We start from the raw sequence: 17,447 nt of genomic DNA, 5'->3' as shown, positions 1-17,447 counted from the left end.
GCTCTATACTTGCTTGTTTCTTTGTCTTAGGCAGTCGATTACGAGATGAACAGAGCTTTCATGCTGACAGTGATGGTATCAAACCAAGCTCCCCTGGCCAGTGGCATCCAGATGTCCTTCCAGTCAACAGCAGGAGTCACCATTTCAGTCACAGATGTCAACGAAGCACCGTATTTCCCAACGAACCACAAGTTAATCAGGCTGGAGGAAGGGGTGCCTACGGGGACAGTCCTGACGACATTTTCAGCGGTGGATCCTGATCGCTTCATGCAGCAGGCAGTAAGGTGGGAGACCAGGCAGCCAAGTGAGCTCGTGTACAGGAGGGGGATATCAGCTGCAGAAGTTTGGGGAGCAAAGCAGCTGAAAGCTAATTCACAAACTAAGTGATGTGATATGAGTAAAATGCTTGGCAGGGACTGGCACCCTCAGTCGAGGGCCTGCAGAGTATCCTGCAAGCTTGTAAACTCGCAATCCTCCCCCCTCCAGGTGAGCCAGATTCCGAGCAGCTGGGTCCGGGAGGGCAGACAGAGTTGAATTCCACGTTACTGGCATGTGGAGGGGCAGTTCACAGCTTGAAATGCAAGCAGTCGATAGCAAGGTGTCCCTGCGTTGTTCCAAAGACAGAGGTCAGGGCTGCATTGTACTGAGTGTTTTGTCTCTGCCTCGTCAAGGATGCTTTGACCTATGTTGTTCATGCACATTATAAACACAGAGGTTTAGGAAAAGGCAGCTTTGTTATTTCTGTCTTACGAGGGGGAAACCGAGGCACAGAAAGGGCAAGGGTTAGATTTCCAAAAGGAATGACTAGGATTTTTAATCATGTCTGTTGTTGCTTCCAGAGGATTTAGGTTCAACCTGGCTTAAAAAGCGCAGTGTGAGAGGAGCTGTCAGCCCGTTCAGAGCAAGGCTGGCTTGGTTACAAACAGCTGCTGAACAGGCTTTTAAGGTATCATATAGTTAGGTATTGCCTGAGCAGTCAAACACCCATGCACATGCCATTGGCACTTGGTCTTTATCTGACTAATGCCAGTCCATATCAGGCACCCCAGCAGCCCTTGCCTGCCCTGCAGTTAGCAAGATTTTTTCTGACCTTCAGACCAACTGCCAAACATAACCTCGTTGTTAGCTGCTTTCCCTAGGAATGAGATTCAGATGGCAAAATTTTAGCCTTCTAAAAGTCAGGTGCTCTATCTAAGCAATTTAAGATTGGATTTAGTCTGACCGATTCTGCAACCGGGAGGGTGTCACTCACTGTGTTTTGTCCCACCTGGGCAGACTGGGGACTGAATCCACGGTCCAGGACCCCGACTCACACGCCTTCCCACTGGGAAATACATAGGCAGAAAAGTGTGTGTGAAAATGAGTCCTCATGACACCTTTCACAAGTATTTCAGCCTCCGTCTGTGCAGACGGGAAATGCGTTGCCTGCTCTTGGATACTTCTAAATCCACGGAATTTTGTTTCTTTTTTACTCGCAGTCTGTAAGGACCATAGCATTTTTGGCAAAACCTGAGTGTACGACATGACCACAGCCGAGGCCACTTAAACTTATATCAGTTGTGACATTTCATGTCAGGAAGAGTTTGAAATATTTCACCTGGCACAGAGCTGTCTGGTCTAGAAAATGATAGTTTATTCACTGCCTCATCTTGTTGTCTTTAGACAGGTATTGTGACTTTTGAGGAAGGAGACCATCCTAACTAACAAGCCAGTTTTTCTTATATTCTTTTTGAAATATTGGCCTTTGAAGGGTTTTTATTTCCCTAACGTCTGTACCAAACTGGTCTGGTTTTCAGAGGAGAAAACGGCTCATTTCTGATTGAATACTCCCTCTAACCTGGAGGTGGATGATCTATAATCCAAATGAGCATCTGCTGTTTCTGGGAGAAGGACCGGCTCTGCTGAGCCATTCCTGTCATCGCACAGTGTGTGTGCAGGGTCTTGTAAGACTTTCTGTGAATATGAACAGCCAATTACTTGAGAGTTTTTTTCCTAGGGCTTCCAGGACACACATTTTGTGTACCTACCAGCACTTCATTTTCAAAGCCAAGTACAATCTCTCTTACCCCTTTTTCATCGGGACAGCCCAACACCAAGGCTTCACAAGAAGCAGTGGGGTATTGTTGGGGTCCTGTCTTCGTGAGCTATGCAAAGGATATTTTGGTTTTTTTCTTCACAGTTGGCATTGGTGAGTTAGGAGAAAAGATACCCAAAAAGCTAAGCCTACAGATCCATGATAAGCACTTCACAGAGAGCTGATCCAGCTGCTAGAGCCCTGCATATAGGTTTCAGTCTCTCTCTAAATAGTCTTTGATGAAATAGAGTTTTTACAAATAGAAGATAAGGAAGCAGGAGCATCTCCAGTAAGGCACAGCTTGGCATGGCCAGTGTCACACCTCAAGTTATCCTCATTAGCCACAGACACATTCACAAAGCCAGCTTTGAAACTGGATCCCTGGTCATTTAGCAGAGAAAGGGCAGGAGACTCACAGCAGTGATATTAAAAAGAAATGAAAACATCCCGAAGAGTCTAGCTCCATGAAATGTAATTCTTTCCTTTGGCAGGGGCTTGTGCAGCTGTGTGTTGCTTTCCTGCTCACACAGATTGACGCAGCTCAAGTTTCACTTTGAATTTCAGCTTCAAACAGCCCATTTCTGGAAAGGAATATCCACCAGAAGCAAGCAGTTCTTCTTTCTGTATATCTAACTACAAAAAGTTTATATAAAACTATCAGCAGCTCTGAGTTACCCATGAAATAAGCTCAGCTTTTTGCTTATTTCAGTAATTTATAGTTTGGCCATTTATTAGCTTCCAGTTCAGGTAATAAGGGTCCATCTCAACTCAAACTGTACAAAACTGAGAAGTAGAAATCAAAAGCAACGAATAAAATAAAACAAAGGAAAACAAGCAAGTGAGAAAGGTAAACAGAACACATTGATCTGGAGAACATGCAAAAAGTTTGCCTCAAACAAACCACGCTCGTAGCTGGCTGCGTAGGACGTGAACAGACGTGGGCTATGAGTTGACTGAGTAGTTGGGAGGCAAGTCTGCCATTGGGTCCTTCCAGCCCTGGGAACACTGGGGACTGCCAAGGGGAACCCCTTGTCACTGCTCTCTTTGAACCTCCCACATGCATAGGATCATCTCACCTGCTATTTCAGGAACATATAAAAATGTTTTGGGAGAGCAGACCTGAAACTGCTTCCCCCGCGAGTCCACGTCTTAATACAGCTGTGACTTCCCATTACAGTGTCCCCAGGGCAATTGCTGCTGAAGATGCCATTCTGATACAAAAGAGTGGCCTGAAAACTGCCATTCTTCCAGTGTGGTATTTCCCAAACTGTTGTTTATTAGTGATGGGCAGAAAACAGCAATATCCACAGCTTTAGAGCAACAGCTGGTTTAGGAAGGGCAATGTTAAGAGAAGGAGAGAGCAGGAATCCATCCTCTAATTCAGGCATATGAATGCAGTGGTCATTGCAGACCCCATTTCTCCTCAGCTGCACAGACCTCAGGCTATGTCCACTCCCAGCAGCAGGAAGCTGGCATGTAAGTGGCACTTAGTGGAAAGAAAAACCTTTAAAATGAAAGAAATAGAAAAATTGAATAATTGCAGAGGTCAAAAAACAGATACTCAATTAGCATTTTGTTTGTCAACAGAACCAGTTATCCAAAGGTCCTTTGAATCATGGGTCAGGAGTCCAGAAAAACCTTATTTCAAGCAATATTAAGGATATGTCAGTGAAAAGACTACCATGTATTTATTTCCTTTCTCTGTAGATACTCTAAGCTGTCAGATCCTGCAAACTGGCTGAACATTAATGCCACAAATGGTCAGATCACTACTGCTGCTGTCCTTGATCGAGAGTCAGACTACATTAAGAATAATGTCTACGAGGCCACATTCTTGGCGGCTGACAACGGTGAGCCCAGGCTTCACATTGTTCATGCTTCAATAAGACTCTAATGTGATGCATTAAGAGAAATGATGCCCTGACAGAGTTGTCAGTATAAGTTATCTTTTTCCCAGGTTTTTATGGTCAAAAATGTGAAAGTGGGACGGGAAATTGCTGGAGTAAATTAAATGTGCACAGTATACGGAGAGTGTTATTAAGGGAAAGGGAGGGCAAATGGAAAATCGATTTGGGGAGTTCAGTGTAGCGGTGTAGCCTGAACTTGAAAAAATATCAAAGGGATGTGCTCTCCAAGGGCTGCCGAACACATCGGTCCTGGTAATCGTCCCAAAGGCAGTGATCAGAGCATTCAGGAAGCCTTCCATCAGGAAACCAGAAGTAATTGTAGGGGATGGCAGGAGGGTATTAAAAATAAGCCAATCTATTGAGCTGCCGTGGCTTTCATGAAAGGCGTCTGTCTGTCTGTCATTGGAGCTAATCTCTCTCTGTCCACTACCATTTCTGAAACGTCCAGCCATCATCAGAGTGTCTGGATGCTGGTGTATTTTATTATCAAAGTTGCTGAGGCCAGTACAGATCTTCTCACGGAGAAGTCCTGTTAAGACTTGTTCGTCTCTGCTCATTAAAGATCACACAGTGCTTTTGGTCAAATTAGCACTGTGAACCTCAGCGCTGGCCTCACTCAAGGGCAAGAGGTCCATTGCTGCTGCCCTGGATTCCCGTTCCTAATTCTGATTAGGAGGAGTTGACGACTTTTTTGCTAACCATACCTAAATGTGGTCATGCTGTTATTTCATTCGTCGGTTCCTCCGGTTGGAAAAGGCTTTGTGGAGGGCTCAGTAGCTTCCCTGGGCAAGGAGAGGGCCTTCTGCCCGCCTCTCCGACCCACGTCTTCCCCCTGCAGGGTGCTGAGTGCTCACATCAAACCAGAGCCGTGTTTCAGCAACAAAATTAAGTCTAGGCTTGGCTGTGAGCACCTAAGTGTATTGCTCAGTCTGTAGGTGCTTTCAGGACAGTGTTTGTGTTAGCTCTTGTCATCCCTCAGGCTGAAGGTGCCACGTCCATTATGAGCAGATACGGCGGTGCTTGCAGGGCGAATGAAAACTCGCTCCCTCTGGGGTTTCAGGCTTCACTTGAGTCATTGCATCCTGGGTCACAGGGGCAAGGCAAATTCATGGAAGAGTTTCAATGCCGAGTAGCAGTACCCAGAAGCAAATTCTGGCCCTTCTTTGTGCCGTCAGTGGTAAGACTGGTGTGGTCCCACAGCCCCATCCTAAGCTTCCCCTCTGTGAAGGCAGCCGGGGCAGTGAAATCCAAAATAGTCTCAAGGGGATCTAGCAGGTTCATCTGCAAGAGCCGCGAGGCAAAACAGGTCAAAGGAGTTGGCTGTTTGTGAGGCTATTCACAAAAGCAGTGGTAGAGCTTGAACTGGTCAAACTAATCCTCACCATCTGACCTTGCAAATCCCGGGCACTTAGTACAACGTGATTTGGAGTTAACCCCTTTCCTTGGCTTCGGTGCTGATGCTGCAGTGCATCAGCGCTTCCACATCCATCATTCAGCAGGTCAGAAAGTGAGGACCTAGGTAAATCTCTTTATTCTGAAAAATTAATCTATCACTGGTATATTGCAGCCATTAACATGCACATAAAGCAACACCTTGTTTAAAATTCTGTCTAGAGTGCTTAGGATAACAGGTAAAGTTTATCTAGGCTAATAGACTCTTTCCACATTTCTCCCAAGTTCCAGGTTCTGCGGCATCACATACTCATCAAAGAAAGGCTTTGGGTTGGGGGTTTTGGTGGGGATTTTTCTTTCTTTCTTGAAGAAGCAGCAGCATGATGTTTCCTTGAAGTTCTTTTTGCTGTTTTCAGTATATGATAAGGTTATCCAAATACTCCTTGGGCATGCTCTCTTTCTCTCCCTGGGCTACAGCGCAGAGATAGTCACTTTAAGAAAAGTTTTGACTGCAGTGTAGGGCGGGGGGCGGGGGGGAATCCTCATCAACAGCATATTTGTAGCCTGGTTTCCCAGGAGAGAGAGGCTCTTGGATCACACTGTGTCTACACAGGTGTGAAGACTGGCAGTGGCTAAACCCTTCAGCCAATTTCAACCAATCTCACAGGGAAGCTGAGAACTCAAATGCATCATGTTCCAACAGGTTTCATAAACCAGGGAGATGAGTAGGGGAGAGAGACTCTGTAACTGAAGGAAGCAGGGTCCTGCCCCTTCCTCTATATCAGAGCACCCCATGGGAACTCACCTGTGGGGCCCAATCCTGTAGGAGACCAGGCTGCATTGGTGACCCTGCCTGCAGGTTCCTCCTTTTCTGCAGGCACACAACAACAAGAAGATGCCGGTTAGCCACAGGCACAGTTTACTTAATTTCTGCCATGATTTGTCAAGACAGTGGCCCAAGTTCCTTAGAAATTTTTGCACAAGCAGGATGGGAGTGACTCCTGCTTGCAGCTGAACTTGAAAGCCAGTTGGCTTGTACCTCACTCCAGGAGTGCCGACGCTGGCACTGTGAAAAAGGCAGTGATGTGGAATGCAACAGTTAAATGCAGATGTGGCAGTTGTGCATTCCTCTTTCTTTTGGAATAATGTCATTAGTATTTCAATCTTAATTTCAGAGAGTAGACCAATTTCTCCACTGGCGTCAGGGGTACTGTGGTGGTCCTCATCTCTGGAGCATTAAGTCCAAGGATCCTTTGTAGTACATCAGTACCTGCTCTTTCCATGTCCTTGCTCTCTGCACATAAGACAGCTGAAATAACTTGAAATGTTCCATGGTTTGTAGTACTTGGACATTTAAAGAATTATTTACTTTTCCTTTCTCCTGAGACTGCCCCAGAACTGCACTCAGGAGCACGAAGAACCAAAAACACCAGGAACCGGAGCCCAGCAATACCCAATAGCCCTACAAAACTGCATTTGTACGTGCAGCAATTGCAGGTTGTTTCAGCCACGTGCCAGTTAGTGCCTCTCAGGACTGCTAGTTTGCGTTCAGTCTATCTCAGAGGTTAGAGTGTGGGCCTTGCATTCATCCCAGAAGATACTCTGAGTAACATGAAAACAGTGAAATCGCTTTGCTTGGTCCCGAAAGTCAGTTTTCATGTTCAGCCCCAGTATCCTGATGGGCTGTCTGTCTCTCCAGAAACTTTCAAGGCTGATCAAAGACATTGTTTTAGAGGGAAGCCTACCCCGTGCTTATTAGATGAAAGGATGAGATCAGTGATTGAAGAGCTTAGGTAGGAACCATGAAAGAAGGCTTTTCAGGGCTCCTTCAGAGTTTTCAAGGCTCCCTTGAAAAATGGAGCAGAAATGAGAAAGGAATGTAGGAAGGCAAGTCTGTGGAAGCAGAAGCACCATTTGAAAGTGGGGAACTGGTTTGTGTAGCTTTATATCCAGCACTGGGAGGGAGAGCCAGGACTGAAAATACAAACTTAAAAAAGAATTGCTGAAGCAATGCTGCCTGAGAAGGGAGGCGGTGGGCAGGCCAAGATGGAGCTGCCAGATGTATGTGTGGGGAGAGAAATTCAAAATACTGTGCCATTTCTGGGAAGGCTGTTCTCTCTTGCCAGAGCAGGTATTACTTCGTGTAAGTGGTCGTTAGTCTGACAAATGTGACTCCTCATCAATAAGGGGCTGGAGGACCAAGACTGCTGTGCTGTGGCAACCCTGCTGGTTGAGCCACATGTAGAGGGGATGAAGATCTGAATATTGGGACATAGCATCACCTATCGTGTTTGGTGATGGTTAGCCCACACTGTAGGCTTCGAGCAAGGACCTTTCACCGCTAAAGCTAGGGCTGACTATGGGATGGGCTGGATAGTTGGGCTTTCTTTGAAGCAGTGTAATAGTCTGCAAATCTAAAAACTGGCTAGCAAGTGCTACAGTAAATGCTGACCAATGGATTGCACTACTTACTTTTCTTCTTCCCTCCAAGCCCTCTTCTTCCTCTTGTTAGCTGTCTTCCTAATGGTTTTTCCTCTTCAAAACAGCCATTACCAAAATTTGCACTAGCAGCTTGGCATCACCTCCTTGTATTTTTAGAGTTTGACTAAGGACATTGCCGTAGGCTACAAATCTGCAGAACTCAACCTCCATGTTCTGCAGGAGCAAAAAACAGCAACATTAGGAGGCTTCGGGAAGTTTTAATAATACCTCTTAAAGCAAAGGACCATGAAAGTGCGGTATGTCCCTAATAAGGTCCAAGGAAGGAGGGTGAAAATCCTGGTTTATTGAATTGGAAGGCAGAGAGGGGGCTGGTCCACGGAGTTGTCATTCCCACTGCTTCTCAAGTAATGGTCATCAGTCCATGTTTGGCTCTGCCTCTCCCGTTCAGGTATACCCCCCGCAAGCGGCACTGGCACTCTGCAGATCTACCTAATCGACATCAACGATAATGCTCCTGAGCTCCTGCCAAAGGAGGCACAGATCTGTGAAAAGCCAAACCTGAATGTCATCAACATAACAGCCGCGGATGCTGACATTGATCCAAACGTTGGGCCCTTTGTCTTCGAGCTGCCAAGTGTGCCATCTGCGGTGAGGAAGAACTGGACCATAACACGGCTGAATGGTAAATGGGGCAGGCAATCCTGAGGACATTTGGACTCTGATTCACTAATGAGGCCACGTGCGCTTTCAAACTTCCAAACTTTCCTACTTTTTTATCTGATTTTTATTTTTTAAAGCACATTATGGCTGACATTATAGACAAGATAGTTAATCAGAAATGATTTGTATCAGACCTGCAGCATAACTCTAAGAGCCTTGGCACTTGGCTTTTTTTAATGCAGTTCATAATTATGAACAGTTATCAGTAGTGAACAGAGTATAAATCATCCATAATGGCCAAGGGGAAAAAAGCTATTATCAGTCTTCCTTATGTTCCAGTGTAATTGTCATAAGCCACAATCAGGATCAATGTTCATTTCTCTGGCCATAATTGCATAAAGGCAGCCTTTTAATTTACCATGGAACCAGGAGGGCTAGGTAAGTGTGAAGATTACCAGTATGTGAAGGATTTTTATATTGCAGCATGCAACCACAAATGGCCCTAATTGCTCCTCTTATTGGTACTTTCAGCAGAGGATGGAAAATACCATGGAGCCATGGGCTGGTTTGGCTTCAAAGCTGGTCCCTCTCCCTGAGGTCTGGCACCTTCTGCCAGGCCAGGGGCAACAGCTTGTGCCCTCGCAGCTCGGGGCTCAGTCCCCCAGCTCTTGTATTGCAATGGGAGGGAACACGAGAAGGATTCTCTGGCTGAGCGTGTCATCAAGGGGCGAAGGGCTTCCCAAAAATCCCAAGGTGGGAGGGTGGGCGAGTAGAGAGCCCGCACAGTAGCCAGGGGCAGCCCAGACCCAGGGAACATCATCCATGCTTTAGTATTTGCATTTCATGCCATTTTAAACGCATGCAGCTGGATTTGCAAACGGCATCAAGGTAGGTTAGCGCAGCAGTGAAAACGCACGGTATTTTGCAAAGACAGACCGATTGTTGACCACACTGTTGGGGCAGAAGTCTGAAGCTGTCCTGCCCAGGTGTGTTGTCAATAGCCTCTTCTTCAGAACTCGGAAGACTGCTCTGGCAGAGGAGCCCTGCCTGTACAAGCGTGGCTGCAAGGCTCTGCCAGAGTGTCTGTCACCTGTCTGTCTGTCTTGGTCTCTCCAGGCGATTACGCCCAGCTTAGTTTACGAATCATGTACCTGGAAGCGGGTGTGTATGATGTGCCGATCGTCGTGACGGACTCAGGAAACCCCCCCTTGTACAACACATCCGTTATCAAAGTGAAGGTGTGCCCGTGCGACGAGAATGGCGACTGCACCACCATCGGGGCGGTGGCTGCAGCGGGGCTGGGCACGGGCGCCATCATCGCCATCTTGATCTGCATCATTATTTTACTAAGTAAGTACCTCAGGGGGTGACACCGCTGGGAGACCTCCTGTTTCCCATCCTGTTCCCTGTTGCCTCATTTCTGTACGGGGTATTTTTCAAGGGCCGTGCAAGCTCCATGCAAAGGACAGAGCCGTGAGCTTTGGGCTGCGGGAGGTGGTTCACACACCTGCATTCGAACCTCCTTCACTGCAGTGTCAGCAAAACGAGCTAGAGCATTCCCTGCATGCGTCGGACTTTTCTTTCTAAGACTTCCAGTAGCTTTACGAACATCATTACACCTGACAGCGTCTCGTAGGTAGTGAGTGCAATATGATTCCCCACGTTCTGCAGGAAAAAGTTGAAGGACTTGACCAAAACCCTGTGGCAGACTCTCCCCCGTAGCTCTCAGATCCCTGACTGTCCCTGACTGGCTGTGGATATACTGGTTCCCAGTACCAGATGTACTGGTTATGAGAGTCTGGCTAGTCCCTTGCAGAGCCACTGCATAGCTGTAGGTTTCCGGTTGTTCAAAGGAAAAGAAGAATGGTAGTTATTCCCATTGCTTCTAAAATGACAACAGATTGGAGAATCGTGGTGGACTGTGTTTTTAGAGGAAGGATCCTCAGTTTATCAGGAGCACTGGAGGGCTGGGGGTGCGTTGCAGAGAAGAGCTGGCCATCCCTTTGCTCAAGGCAAAGCCATCCCTTTTGCCCAGCAATGCCGTTAGTCCCAGGCTTTCATGAGCATTACCAGTAACTATGTGTGCACACACTTAAAAATAAAAATGATATCATTATAACTTCAAGCAGGAGTTGGCACAGTAGGAATAGATAAAAATGAGCGCTGAAATGAACAATGAGGTAAATATTCATCAAGAAACACAGGATGAAACCATGGGACTCCCATTAAAGCTAATGGGAGTTATGGTGCTAAATCACATTTAATATTTACCCCCAATGTGTTTAAACAGAGAGCAGACAGAGCGACGTATGCTACAAATGTCACCTAATGTGGATATGATACGGTACATTAAGAGAATGGGTCATCTCTGGGCAAACATCCACCCTCCTGGGCCAGCGATGGGAATATATTGTTGTATAATTGATTTCCCATATCAGTCTGGAGAGCAAGCAAGAAAACCGGGTGTTTGTGGCTGTGCAGTCCCCACTCCTCATCCAGCCCATCTGAGCCGGTGGAAGCATCCCAGTGCCTAGCCACGATGCCCAATGTCTGTCTTTCATTGGGTATGGGGTCCCAGTAGCAAAATGTTTTAGGCTGCTCCTTTCGGCAAGGGCGTTTGTTGTGAATGCACCACGGTTGCATACCCAGAAGAAGACGGGGTGTTCGTCAGTCCCGCCACGTTTGGTACGCTGGGACCTGCAGGTGTGCTGCTGCTGGTCGGCTAAAAGTTTGCACTGGAAGCCACAGAAGTGATTAAACATGGGATTTCTTTTTGCCGCTCTTGTATAAATCCAGTGCTAAAATATGATTTAAACAGTTGAAAATCCTATTGACTGAAATTAACTTCAGCTGAAGGACATTTGATTTAAGAGATTCCTCTTTTCATTTTCAGATACATTATCCCATTTTAAATTACGGTTTTTATTACAAAAGCTTATTTTTACATTCATTGTAATTCTAATTGACTTTTTTTTATCTTCAAGAGCTGCAAAGCACTGTATCAGTGATGAAAAATGTAATTTGCGATGAGCAGTTTTCCAGTTACATCCTTTCAGTGTTTTGCATCCTTTCTATCTGTTTTATATCATGACCTTTGAAGAATAGCCTGGGAAAAGGCAGATGCAGGATTTTTTGTGCTATTTGGCCATTTTAGAGTCAGCAGGTCAAAGTTTGATGGCTTTAAAGGGAAGCAGCAGCGAGAGGACAGATCTGAGGTTGCTCAGGTGAAGGAAGTTTCTGCCTTCACCTTTGCTCAAAGGTTTTTTTCTTCTTCCCGATACCTGATGTATTAGCTGCACAAATAACACATTTAGAAGAGCAATGCAATAAAAAATTGTGAACGGTGAAGACAATAGATTTCAAGGAAAACTACATGCAGAGTGAAAATGGGTCTAACAGCAGTAATAGCACTTCCCATTCTGCAGAGTGAATAAAAGGAAGGAGAGTGCACTACATCCACTATTGACACTTCGAAGGTCTTTTTTTTTTTCAAGGTAGCTGTAAAGGCGTTAATGGCACAGTTTTTTTCCACAAGTGCATGTAAAAGTAGCATTTTAAAAAAAAAGGAAAGAAAAAGATAAACCCTGGTAACCATTATAATATTGTCTTTTTGGACTAGGCAGGTATCTTGTTGTGAGGGACTTGAAAAGGAACAACGAGAAAAGGACTTCAATAGTCTGCTAAATAGCTGAGGTTTTATATCGCAGATAAGAGTTACATTTTCTTTCCTTTTTTTTTTTTCTTTCTTGAGTAGATCTAGGATAAGCATTAAAGAAATGCTGAACTATCTGAAAACAATTCTGTTAGCTGGCAGGCAGGGATGGCAGCCGATTGGCACACAATGGCAGTAATTAGCTGTCCGGTCCTGTTCTGCTCACTTCACTGAATTCCTGTTGGGTATAAACACTTTGGTGCTGGGAGGAAAAACTCAGATCCTCCTAACCACCTCCCCACACAGTGGGGCTGCAAGCTGCCTGCCCAGAGTCTGGTCTCTTCTCCATCCTTGTCCTCGGTGAAGCGGTGCCGAGGCTCCACGAAGAGGCAAAGGGAAAGAAAGCCCTGCAAAGTATGAGATGGTGGGAAACAGCAGTTGTTCCTTCTCCTTATGCAGCTAAAAAACGTAAAGAGAGCTTGGGATCTTACGTCGGCTGAATTCTTTTGGCACAGTCAAGGGTTGACCTAAGTGAAATGAATGCGTTCCCACGGCCACACGTTCCCATCTCCGCTGTCCATCCATCTCTCCCTTCTTCTGCAGATTGCCACCGTCACAGCTTCGTGTGTGGCTGGCGTGGAGAACAGAGGGAAAGCAGACACAGGGAGGTGTAACTGCATCAGCTGCCCAGGCTTAATTTCATTTTTGATGGCATTATTTGCTGCTACTGAGTATGAGAATGAAAACTAACATATTAACAGGTTCTTGAAGAAGACAAGGTCTGGTTGCCTTATGTTAGTGGAGACTTAAGTTCCCAGAGCGACTTCCATGCAGTGAGTCACAGGGAGCGCACGGCCCCTGGGACATGGGTGACCCTTTGAAGAATGAGGTTGTGGAGCAGCCGTCATTCCCTTTGGGTAAAGTTGTTTAAGTGGGGGAAGTTTCTCATGATTCAAGAACTGTTCATGTCTCTCCGTTACCGTACTGAGAGAGATTAGCCAGGGCTTGGCACATAAATGCTGATGCCTGAGGAGGCTGGCTGTGTGCTACCAGATTTGCTCTCCCTTGTGAATCTGAAATCTGAAAGGATTTCAAATGATCTTAGATCTGCTTTGCAGGTCGATGGCCAAATGCATGTGCTAATGTCCTGGCTAATGTGGTCTTGGAAGTTTAGAAAGCCTCCCTCACTCACCAAAAAAGAGTATAAGTGAGCCCAAATTGGATTACATGCCCAGTATTAGCCACCCTCCCCAAACCAGTTTTGCGTGGCATGCTGCAGACAACAGCAAAATGACTGTTGTGGCGAGGGCTCGCGACCTGAACGGGCAGCGCTGTGTCACGCTGGTGGAACAGCCGCTCGTGCACAGGTGCTGGTCATCGGTACCTGTGTGTTTCTCAGCACCTCTGCAGCTCTCTTTCCTCTGCCTTTATTTTATGCCCCTGAATAAAATAAAGGTGGAAATCTAATCCTGAAAATTCAGGATTTAGATCAAATATTTTCAGAAAGCATCGGTTTTCACACTTGCTGTTTGCTTTTCCTTTGATTGTGTGTTCAACTTCTGATAAACATCAGCTCAATCAGCATTCGTGATGGATCTTAAAGAAGTGTTTGTGGTGGAGGCCTGTCACAGTATTTACAGCTCTCGCTGATCTCTCCCTTATAAATTAGAACACGCAATACGATAAAATTTTATTCCTCTTACTAGCAGCCAGTGAGGTTCTCCATAGCAGAAGAGGGCAGGCGAGGCGCTGGGACACGCCGCCGCGCTCTGGCACACGTGGCTTGGCCTCACGCCGCATGAGATCCAGGCTCACCCCGCTGCTTCTCCCTTACAGCCATGGTTCTGCTGTTCGTGGTGTGGATGAAACGCCGGGAGAAGGAGCGCCATACCAAGCAGCTCCTCATCGACCCCGAGGACGACGTCAGGGACAATATTCTGAAGTACGACGAAGAAGGAGGTGGAGAGGAAGACCAGGTGAGAAGAGCCCGCAGGTCGTGGCCAAGGAGCAGCTGTGCAATCTGTACTCTCAAAAAGGCAGAAACCGCATTATTTTCACTGAAGTACTCCCAAAGGGTTGCGTTCGCCCTTGTTTATGCCCCAGCAGCTTTATTGGCTTCCCCAGTGTGGCAAGGACGTTGATCGGTCAGAGCCAGCTTAGGTCCAGCGTGTCACTGGGGCACTCCTGTGCAAACAGACCATGCAGGGAGGCCGGTGCTACGTGGGTTTTGCTACCCCCTAGACCTACTGACACTCATGTTCAAACAATATTTCTGCTATTGTGGTCATTAAAATTGTATATTCGCTATCAGAGATCTTAGTAAAACCAGCTAGCAGCCACCACCCTCCCCCAGACCTGTGGCTGCAGGCACTTGCCTTGGCTTGCTTGAGCCTCGAGCTTCTGTGGGCTTTCCCTGCATTTCCTTAATCGTCTCTAATGTGCCTTTAATTTCTTTTAATTTCTGGATGTGGTTTGCGAGAAATGTCTAAATACATTTGGGGATTTTCTTTTTCACCGCAAAGCGTACAGTGGCAAAGCTGTGCTTGGTGACAGAGCCCTAAGCCACAGTCTGCCTGAATGCGTCAGCTTTTCTGCACTGGCTCCTTCTTACAGACACCGATGCTGATGTTGCATGAAAACTTCCCTGGCCTGCACTCCTGGGACGTGCTGTCCCTCTGCTACCAATGTATTTCCTTAGCTAAAATAGAAAAGTTTGGTCACTCGTGTTTAGGTCGCCTTTTTTTTATTCCTACCTAACACAGGTAAAGAGCCCGCGACACTCTCAAATACAAAGTTCACACAAATTATGCGGCTCTGCATCGTATAATGGCTTTATTCGTGCTTGCGTAAACGGACTGCGTGGTTCAGGGGTCTGCGCAGAGGCTGCTGCGTTCGTGGTTGGTGTCAGTGAGTCCCAAGGTCAGTGGTTAGGGCTGGTGCTTAAGGGCTAGACGAAACCACAGCAGCGTGTCCTGCCGTGGAGGTCCTGGCAGCATCCGAAGGTGAGCCACCGCGGGGAGCCGAGGCAGGGATTTTGCCCGAAACTTGAGAAGTTCTTATTCCACGGAAAAATCCTTGCAATTAGCATTTCTTTTTTCTTGCCACTGACAAGTTATTTATAAATATTGCTCCTGGAGATTCAATCATCCCCGTCTGAGCACAAGAACAGTTTTACCGGTAGAACAAAGTACTGTTATAAGCATTCGAACTAGCTGAAGTATCTGGTTTCAGGCAACTACACTGTAGGCTTAAATATTTTAGAAAGGATTCGTTAAAAATAACAGCAAAGGAAGAGCAGCAAAACACCATTACCTACATGAATACATTTTTAATGAAATATTACCTGGTTCTCATTCCCTGATAGAAACCTATTCTGTTGGGATTTTTCACAAGCAGAAAGAACATAATTACTTTGAAAGGCCTACATGCATAAATGCAATACACATTTTAATGGTTTTACTTCTGTAGAAATGTAATTGCAATAATATGTCTACCAACACTGTGTCTACGTTACATTATGTATTTCATCAAAAAGTTATACACATATCTATGCACATGCAAACAAAAGCCTATTTTTTATCCCAAAGATTTAGACGCTGTGTGAAATATTCAAAAAATATTTAAATATTTGATTTAACTTGTGTTTTAGGATGCACCCTTAGGAGGCCAATTTTATGAGCTACTCAGAGGTCAGGTTCATCTGTAATTTAGATTTTTAGAGGTGTTACGTACCCGGGGATAAGATTTGCCATTGAACTTCAGCTGAAATAGGATTAGACCCCTCGACTTATTTGTACATTGGGTGAGTAGATGATCTGAATGAAAAGCTCTTGGTTTCACTCTGTGCCTTTCCATTTGTCACAGGATTACGATTTAAGCCAGCTCCAGCAGCCAGAGACCATGGATCACGTGCTGAACAAGACACCTGGAGTCAGAAGGGTGGATGAAAGACCTATTGGTGCTGAACCACAGTATCCTGTAAGACCAGTAATCCCACATCCAGGGGATATTGGTGACTTTATTAATGAGGTATGTTCTGTAGGCTGTCCTGTGTCACATCTTAAAAGCTTGAGCAGCCAGCTAGCATCAGCTATGCGACGTTTTCCTGGCTGCATGGACCGAGTGATGCTATAACTCACATGAGGAGTCTGATCAAAGCCAGGGGAACAATTTGTGTGCGCAAAGGATGCAGGACTTGGCCTAATGAAGGCACCAAGCCTGTCAAAAGCCAAAGTGCAAACAAAACCCCTAAGATTTCTGACCTGGGGATATCACAAACACCACGCTTTTCAGCATCTGGGCAGTATAACCTGATCCAGCTTTCCCTTGGATTACTGTGAATATTGCAGTTGCTGTCAGTAAAAACGTTGTCTGGATGTGGCCAAAGGAGTGTCGTCGTGGCGGGGAGGCGGTGGCAAAGCAGCCGCGTGGGTTGCCGAAAGCCAAAGGCGCCATTTGTGGCTCCTGGACTTGTAATTATTTCACCAGTCTGTGCCTTCCTAGTAAGCTCTGTTTGGTCTAAAGCCTCAAAGAGTGTACAGAACAGAGGGGTGCATCTCAGATCAGAGAGTTTCTTTATTTTATGTTAGATTACTGCTCCTTTATCTGCTTGTACCAATATTTAGTATTTCTTGTCTCAGTTTTAGTTTTGAGTGATTGAGTGGTTACAAACCAATCAATGCATTATTTCCTCCGAGACAAAACACACCATCCATTTCCTAAGTCAGAAAAATGAATGTTATAGCGATTTAATTCTATTATTATATCCATTTCCTGCTGTGCTTTTTTCTTATTTTCATCATTAAAATTCCTTCTTCCTTTGTTCCTGCCCATCCTTCACGTGCACATTTACACACATCCATGCATGTGAAGACTCGCTCTTCCACATGCTCCGGCTGCTATTCACTGCAGTAAAACCTGCTCCATCTCCCCACGCCGAGACAGGGGTTTCTGAAGGTGTGAATGCAGAACGTTTTGCTTTATTGCAGGTCTATTCCACTAGGCTTTTCCTGACACCGGGCTGCAGCAAGGCAATTCTTTTTCTCCATATCCCGAGGCCATTTTTGTGGCATGCCTACACTGCTGCCCGCAACACACAGGAACAGCAGTGCTTCCCAAACCTCTGCCCAGGATTTCACACCCCAGGTCTCTCCTAATTGCAGAATTTTGCTAGGAGTGTTTTTGGGGGTTTTTTTTTTTTTTTCTAAAGGAGTCAAAATCATCAAAATTAAAATATTGGTTATTGGTAGGAGAGGAAGAGTGCTGTTCATTCTTTGATTGGCCAAGCTAAAAATCTTAACAGGCAACCCCAGAAAGGACA

The 17,447-nt window shown here is 45.8% G+C and overlaps 1 protein-coding gene across 1 annotated transcript in view; it reads left to right on the top strand.

Moving 5' to 3' along the window:
- CDH4 (cadherin 4) overlaps positions 1–17,447 on the top strand; it is a 468,099-nt gene that overhangs the window by 444,675 nt on the left and 5,977 nt on the right. The window contains exons 10-15 of the mRNA XM_069804048.1: positions 31–284; positions 3,782–3,924; positions 8,264–8,497; positions 9,592–9,825; positions 13,964–14,103; positions 15,992–16,156. Of these exons, the coding sequence (XP_069660149.1) occupies positions 31–284; positions 3,782–3,924; positions 8,264–8,497; positions 9,592–9,825; positions 13,964–14,103; positions 15,992–16,156 (1,170 nt within the window). The remainder of the gene's footprint in view (positions 1–30; positions 285–3,781; positions 3,925–8,263; positions 8,498–9,591; positions 9,826–13,963; positions 14,104–15,991; positions 16,157–17,447) is intronic.

Source organism: Haliaeetus albicilla, chromosome 2, assembly GCF_947461875.1.
Source record: "Haliaeetus albicilla chromosome 2, bHalAlb1.1, whole genome shotgun sequence".
Taxonomy (NCBI): Eukaryota; Metazoa; Chordata; class Aves; order Accipitriformes; family Accipitridae; genus Haliaeetus; species Haliaeetus albicilla.
The sequence above is the reverse complement of the archived record's forward strand: the minus strand, read 5'-3'. Positions and strand labels throughout refer to the sequence as shown.